At 38.7% G+C, this 7,812-nt stretch overlaps 1 protein-coding gene across 1 annotated transcript; it reads left to right on the top strand.

The window, feature by feature from the left end:
* The first annotated feature begins 536 nt into the window (after positions 1–536).
* On the top strand, positions 537–7,401 carry LOC121649825. Its single transcript, XM_042000918.1, has 5 exons — positions 537–766; positions 848–959; positions 2,110–2,300; positions 5,319–5,479; positions 6,683–7,401. Exons 1-5 carry the CDS (start codon positions 694–696, stop codon positions 6,767–6,769), a joined length of 624 nt encoding a protein of 207 aa, XP_041856852.1. The 5' UTR covers positions 537–693; the 3' UTR covers positions 6,770–7,401.
* The last annotated feature ends 411 nt before the right edge of the window (positions 7,402–7,812 follow it).

Raw genomic sequence — 7,812 nt, 5'->3', positions numbered from 1 at the left:
ACTGACCTGTTGCCAGGTAACCTGGTTAGTTGTTAAATGCTCCTCCAGGTATTTCTGGTTTGTACCAGGTACTTTTCCAGCCTTTTGTTGCTCCTGTTCCAGCTTTTTCCATCAGATTCACTATCAGCTCATATTTTCATCACATATTGAAACGTCTCAGTTTCATCATCTGACATGTTTTTATCTTCTACTGGGGATAAAATATGACTTCATGGTATTTGGAAATCATTACATTCCGGTTTTATTTACACTTTACACAGCTTATATCAGGTTTCTCTGGTAAAAAGACTGAGTAGGTACGTCAGCTGCTTTTTTTTAAGGATTTTATGAAACGAGCTGGAAGCAGCTCAACAACATTCACCTGGAACTGATTTCTACGTTTTCCCCAGGTGGAAACAAAGACAGAGTATTTACTGCCTTCCAGGAAGTTCTGCGTATTACTCTTATTGTTTGCTGAGGAAAAAATGAAAAAATGAGTTAGTACTGCATGTCATCACAGGAAGGAGCTCAGACCACAGAAACTACAAAAACCAAAGCCGCTCAGTTTGACTTGCTCAGCACGTCAGCCTCACAATTTCCAGTTTCCTCTCAGAGCTCAGCTTTTCAGCATTTTGTTAAACTGTGGTGAGCCGTGACGGGTTTTTCTCTTTAAGTTCATTTTCTAACCAAACAGCAAGGAGACGCACAGCTGAGATGGCGTTTAGCAGCTCCAGCATCTGCTTCGTCTTCACAGTTTATCAGGTCTTCATCTTCCACCTGAGCCACGGTAGGACCCACCTCACCATGAGGCTGAACGCCAGCTGGGATCCTTGTTTCCTGATTGTCTTGAATCATTTTCATTGATCAGGTTTTGAAGTGATCCAACCAGAGACCGTCAGCCTGGACCAGTTAGCCATAATCAGCTGCCAGCACACTTCTGATGGGAAAGTGAAGGATGTTCAGCTAAAACGTGATTCAGGGTGAGTTTCTGCTGCCAGACGTTGACTTTTACATTCTGGACCTTCAGTCCAGAACTATGAATGAAGTGAAAAATACTTTGTAATCTTGGAAGTAGTACTCTTTTTATTTAATTTAAGTACAAACAATAATAATTAATTAGAAGATATGAAACCTCTGAAGGACTCACTGTTAGTTTAGTGCATAAAAACATATTTTAATCCCAAATTTTTCCCTGCAAAGTAAAAACATGCATTTCATTGCTTAGACCTCCGCAACACATAATGTGTATGATGGTTCTGTTAGTGAAAATGCTGGTTTCATACCGGCAACACTAACATGTGCAGCACATCATAACTAGGCATGGTTACAAGTGTGTTTAGAGCTTTACTTAGATTCATAAAGACACAGGGCATCCTGAAAGGAACAGCAGTCCGAGGAGTTTCGGTTCTTTTAAGATTAGAAGATCCAAAACCTCTGATGGCTTTACATTTTTCTTAGAAAAAAACACACAAGAACATACAGCTAGCAATGATATGATACTTTGCAATATTTTTTATTTTACTATAGAATATTTTACATGTTTCTGAATTAAACGATCAAATTTTAAAAAGAAAATCTCTTTTACACAAGCCAGTTTATTTGTACAGCACATTTCATGTACAGGACAATTCAAAGTGCTTTACATAAAACAAAGACATTACAGATATTTAGAATAGTAAAAGGCATCAACACATAATCACAATAAAATAATAAATTACATTAAAATGATTAAAAGCAAGATAAGTTAAAAAAGTTACCGTGCAGATTTCATGCATAGACATGAGAAAAGAAATGTTTTAACCTGGATTTAAAAATGTCTACATTTGGTGAAAGTTTAATCTCCACTGGCAGTTTGTTCCACTTGTTTGCACTAATCAAATATTATGATCCAACGATGGGAAACAGAACCTAAAAACTTAAGAAGAAAGCCAAGAAAAAATGTTTATTTAATCTATTTTCAGAAATAAAAACCCTCCAAACATTTTTTCAAACTGGCATCATAACGCATGCAGCAGGACATTTATTTACTCCTCCCACATCCCAAACAGCTCCTAAACCAACGAGTTAAACACCCACCACTCACACAAGATGATTAGTTGTCTAATTCACGTTTATTTTGTTTGTTTTCAGCACACTTTGCCAGAGAGGACAGAAAACATGTAGAAACATTTCCATGTATGAAGAAAATCCTAAGAAATATGTTTTCATCTTGTTCAACATTGCACCAAAAGAAATGAGCTTGACTTATGTGTGCGAGTTCTCGGTGGAAGAAAATGGTGTGGATTACCAAGAAGAAGGAAGAGGAACTAAACTACTGCAAGGTATGCCGACACAAAACATCAGATCTGTTAAGCTTCATAACAGCAAAACATAATTTACAGAGAAGAGATAGATAGATAGATAGATAGATAGATAGATAGATAGATAGATAGATAGATAGATAGATAGATAGATAGATAGATAGATAGATAGATAGATAGATAGATAGATAGACAAACAGACAGACAGACAGATAGATAGATAGATAGATAGATAGATAGATAGATAGATAGATAGATAGATAGATAGATAGATAGACAGACAGATAGATAGATAGACAGACAAACAGACAGATAGATAGATAGATAGATAGATAGATAGATAGATAGATAGATAGATAGATAGATAGATAGATAGATAGATAAATAGATAGATAGATAGATAGATAGATAGATAGATAGATAGATAGATAGATAGATAGATAGATAGATAAACAGATAGATAGATAGATAGATAGATAGATAGATAGATAGATAGATAGATAGATAGATAGATAGATAGATAGATAGATAGATAGACAGATAGATAGATAGATAGATAGATAGATAGATAGACAGATAGATAGATAGACAAACAGACAGACAGACAGATAGATAGATAGATAGATAGATAGATAGATAGATAGATAGATAGATAGATAGATAGATAGATAGATAGACAGACAGATAGATAGACAGACAAACAGACAGACAGATAGATAGATAGATAGATAGATAGATAGATAGATAGATAGATAGATAGATAGATAGATGGACAGATAGATAGATAGATAGATAGATAGATAGATAGATAGATAGATAGATAGACAGACAGACAGACAGACAGACAGACAGACAGACAGATAGATAGATAGATAGATAGATAGATAGATAGACAGACAGACAGACAGACAGACAGACAGACAGACAGACAGACAGACAGACAGACAGACAGACAGACAGACAGACAGACAGACAGATAGATAGATAGATAGATAGATAGATAGATAGATAGATAGATAGATAGATAGATAGATAGATAGGTTACATTGTTCTGATAGATGCAGCACGTTGGATCTTTTTTATTATTATTAATTTATTTATTTTAAATCAGAATAAAAAGTATTTTACAGCAGATTGACAGAAATGTATATTTCCAGACTAACTAGGAAGTAATTATATGAGTTTCAAATGAATTATTTTCTGTGTTTTTTTTTTAAGACCAACTTCATGTTTGTGTTTCAAAAACAGAAAAAATGTTGAATCTGATGCAGCAACATACTTGGTAAAACTAGATTTGGAGTCAAATAAAGGCAGATACATTTCTTGAATATTCAGTTACATGTTTCTGGAAGATTCTCCATCCTGCAGATTAACTGGTGATAGGTGAGGGTGTCAGGATTAGGTATAAAAGCTGCATCCACTAAAGGCTTGGTCTTTCTAACATAGATGGGTCACCACTTTGTTCCAAACTCCACCAGAGAATCATCAACAAGTTCAACTGATGTTTCTCAGCGACGGCTTGTAAAGAACTTTGGTCCTTGAGCGTCTACAGAGCAGAATGTTGGGAGAAGATTCAGGGAGTCTGAAGCCGTAACATAAAGTCTGGGATTATGTTGATGTAACAGGCATGCTCAGTAAAGATCATTTCAACCTGAATGTCAGAGTACGTGTTTTCATGCATGTTGATTGGAACAACGATCGGCAAGATGCGCCCGTCCTGATAGAGATGAAATTTGATCCGAATGAGCGTGATCGGATCAGAATCTTCTGAGTGGTACGTTTACATGATGCATTTTAATCTGGATACTTGTGTCCATGTAACCATGGCTATGGACTCAGGAGGACCTTGGAGACATCGACGTCGCCAGACCCCATTTACTGGGGCACGTCCCCCAGTAAAAATGCTGCCATTAATTTCAAACAGTAAATATTTATCATACATTAATTCAGATAATTCAGACGGGAGAAGATTTATATTTCAACTCAAACGCGTAGCAAAAGTGTTAACTCCAAACAGAGGAAACAACTCAGGAGCTCATTCTGTCTCTGCACATGTTGAGGCAGTGGCACAGAGCAGTGTGTGTGTGTGTGTGTGTGTGTGAGACGGGTGATATGTGGTAGGGGGCCTGTGCCACAGCAGAGCTTTATGCCTAGCAATGCCCCTGCTTGGAGTTGGAGCTGCTTGAATGTTGCTGCAGCAGATTCTGTTTTCTATCAATAAAGATTTTTTCTTTCTGTACAGATTTCTACTCTCGACATGGTGGCAAATTAGCCCAAAATTGACAGTTAATCAGTTAAAATGACACTTAATCCCTTAAAATCCTGCAAATTTCCCCAGAGACGTGTCTTTATGAATAAAAGACGTGTGCAGCAGCGATTTTCCTGGACGCCTGCTGGTGTAACAGGAGCCTTTCTGTTGCAGCATCTTGCTGGAGAACAAGACGGCTCACAGATAAATTTGAGACTGTCCAGAAACAAGTGTTTACTGAATCTACAGTCATGGCTGGAGCCTGGAATGTTACACATCATTCCCATCTCAGGAATCTTTGCTTTCCAGTGGTGTCTAACATGTGGAGGTAGTTGGAAGGGAACCTGAGTAAATACATTTATTTATGTGTCGTGTTCCATCCACGGGACACCTGGTACCCATGGGTTCATATTTAGGAATAAAACTGGGGCAGTTTCTTTATGATATCTTTTTAAAATTTTCACCCCATTTACATGTTTTGATAAAAAAATCAGATTTCTAGGTTTTAATCAGAATAAAGTCACATCAGACTGGAGGCTGTTTTCATGAACTAATGAGAGGAGAGTTCAGCCAAACTAACTCATAGTTGCTTCCTCTCACGAGGGACAAGTTACGGACTTTAAAGTTGTCATGCTTGCTTCGATGGTTTATTTAAAGCCAGTGAACATTAATTTCATGATTCTTCTCTCGACTCACTGAGTTGGAGGAATGAAGTTAAACTTTGGGCCTCAAACAGGGCTGATGTCTTTGTGTTTGGCTCAAAGTGGAAATAATCTACTTTTCTTTTTTAGGTCAAAAACAAAAAGAGAAGGAATGTCCCCTCCCACCTTCCCTTCCTCCTCATCCTCCTCATCCTCCTGTTGCTGATCAGCTGATGTGGATTCTGATTGGTCTGCTGGGCTTCATGTTCCTGTACAGCTTCGTCATCACCTGCTGCTTCATCAGACTGATGGTGACTTTCCGACACGTTAAATCTGATCATCTGGACGATGCTAACGTCTCGCTACAGTCACAGTGTCGGGTTTTATTTCCTGATTTTCACATGAGATTACACACAGGATACACTCACCGTCCATTTTATCATCTCTCTGTTCAACTTCCTGTTCACACTAATGTCTAATCAGCCAATCACACGGCAGCATGTAGTCACGTAGACATGCTGAAGTTTAATCTGAGCATAAGAATGAGGATGAAAGAAGATTTAAGAGACTTTGAACGTGGCATGGTTGCTGGTCGGAGTATTTACTGGGATTCTCACCCACAACCATCTCCAGGGTTTCCAGAGATGGTCTGAAGAAGAGAAAACATCCAGAGCAGCAGTTGTCTGGACCAGAATGCAGCAGAAGACACACCGGGTGCCTCCTGCCAGCTAAGAACAGGAAACTGAGGCTACAATTCACACACACTCACCAGAACATGGTCCAGGTCCTGGGCCTGGATGACGCTCATTTCTGAGATAGTTTAGCTTCGCTGCAGATGAGCTCACAGGTCCACCGTTTTTAGCTTTGCATCAGAAAGGATCTGGCTTTGCTCTCTGCAAAGATAATCTGATGTTCGTGTCCTCTTTGGTTAATGAGTCAGATCGAACCATGTACATGCATCTACGGCCACGTAGCTTGTTTTTCAGAATGAATCATCAGGCATGGCGTGCCTCTCAGGCAGCAGGAATCAGTGACGTCTACGTTTTATTAAGCCTCCAGTCCGTCTGATCAATGAAGAGACAAAAAGCAAGACCTCCTTTAAGCTTCAGGCCGCACTCCTAAAAGAGACCATTTCACCTCAAGCATCTTCCTGGTCAAACTATGAAAACAAATTTAAAGGGTTAGACTGAGATATGAAGCAGAAAAGTAGTTTTTCTTGTGTTTGTGATAAACTGCAGACACGTATAAGCTGTTTTTGTGGTTTGAGAGGAAAAACCTTCAATTTTCTGCCTGAAATATGTTTGTTTCTTCAGTCTGCCGTAGACTGATTAATACGCGTAAACACAAATATTTGTTGATATTCTTGGTAAACTTCACCTGGTTCGGAGTCTTTTTGTGCTCAAGCTGATTAACAAAAACAAAGCAAACGACTGAACAAAACAGAAAAAAAACCTTGAAATGGGCTGACACTGGTCTCTGACTCCAGCTGAAGTGTGTGTGTGTGTGTGTTTCAGATCAGCAGGAAGGTTTGTGAGGATCCCACCTACGTAGAGATGAGGAAGGCTCCTCTGGCACACGGCTTGGATGGTTATTGTGCGTAGCTGCTCCATCAGCACTGTGGTCACGCCGAGCATCTTCATGGAGGTCGTTGTTGTACCGCTGAGGATGACCAGCAGGGGGAGACAAAGACTGCCTGACCTGTTCAGTCTGTCATGATTTTACCCAGAACATTAATACGAATTATCAATAATCTGACTTTTTATTGATTGATTCCTTGTAAATTAGAGTTAAAGTGGCCTTAATCTGGTTTTATTCTTTAAACTGCTCCATTGTTTGCATTTCCTTTATTTTATACAGTGTAATCTACAGTTTGTTTGTCCATGTCAATGCATTAACACACATTACAGTACTATTTTTATTATTGCTATTATTACTTCTTTATATGATTATTCATTTTACGGATCCTGGTTGATGCCTCTACATTGTCTCTAATGGTACGACTGGGCTTTGCCAGCATTGTCAATCCATGTCATTTAAATAAGGACTAACTCCTGCCTGACGATAGTTTTTAAGGTGGAAATAATGTAAAAACCTGCAAGCAGCCACAGTAAAATGGTTTTGACTTTATACAAACAGTGAGAGAAAACATGGAGGGTTAAAAGCTGTTCATTTCTTTATTATCACATATGGATTTGTTGTTTATTATCAATAAAAGATGGAAAAGAGAATCCGGCCTGATGAAAATGTTCAAGTTTTTCTAAAAACTTTCTGTTTATTTACACTTTGAGTAAAAAAACAACGATCTCATCTGCTTTATCATATACAGAGGCAGGATGTGGAAGCTGCCCACGCCATAGGCACTAATGCAGCCCTATCCCATCAGAGATGCAGCTTTTCACCTGTCCACTGATAACAAGCTGGATGCTCCCTCTCCTCTTTAGTCTGCAGGACACGCCGTCCATGCTTTCCACAAACTAGTTCACATCTTCATCCAGGTTTCCACTTTGCCTCAGACCATTTTAAATGAGCTTTGGTCCAGAGAAGACGGAAGAAGCCTCTTCTGGATCTTGTTCACCTCTGGCTTCTTCTCTGCATGATGGAGCTTTAACCTGCATTTGTGGGTTTCAGGGTGAACTGTGTTCAC

Source organism: Melanotaenia boesemani, chromosome 12 (assembly GCF_017639745.1).
Source record: "Melanotaenia boesemani isolate fMelBoe1 chromosome 12, fMelBoe1.pri, whole genome shotgun sequence".
Taxonomy (NCBI): Eukaryota; Metazoa; Chordata; class Actinopteri; order Atheriniformes; family Melanotaeniidae; genus Melanotaenia; species Melanotaenia boesemani.
The sequence above is the reverse complement of the archived record's forward strand: the minus strand, read 5'-3'. Positions and strand labels throughout refer to the sequence as shown.

Excerpts from the sequence above, each read along its gene's own strand:
- LOC121649825 (XM_042000918.1), top strand. The coding sequence starts at position 694 with ATGGCGTTTAGCAGCTCCAGCATCTGCTTCGTCTTCACAGTTTATCAG. Across the intron at positions 767-847 it reads CATCTTCCACCTGAGCCACG|GTTTTGAAGTGATCCAACCA; the intron begins GTAGGACCCACC and ends TTCATTGATCAG. Across the intron at positions 2,301-5,318 it reads AGGAACTAAACTACTGCAAG|GTCAAAAACAAAAAGAGAAG; the intron begins GTATGCCGACAC and ends TTTCTTTTTTAG.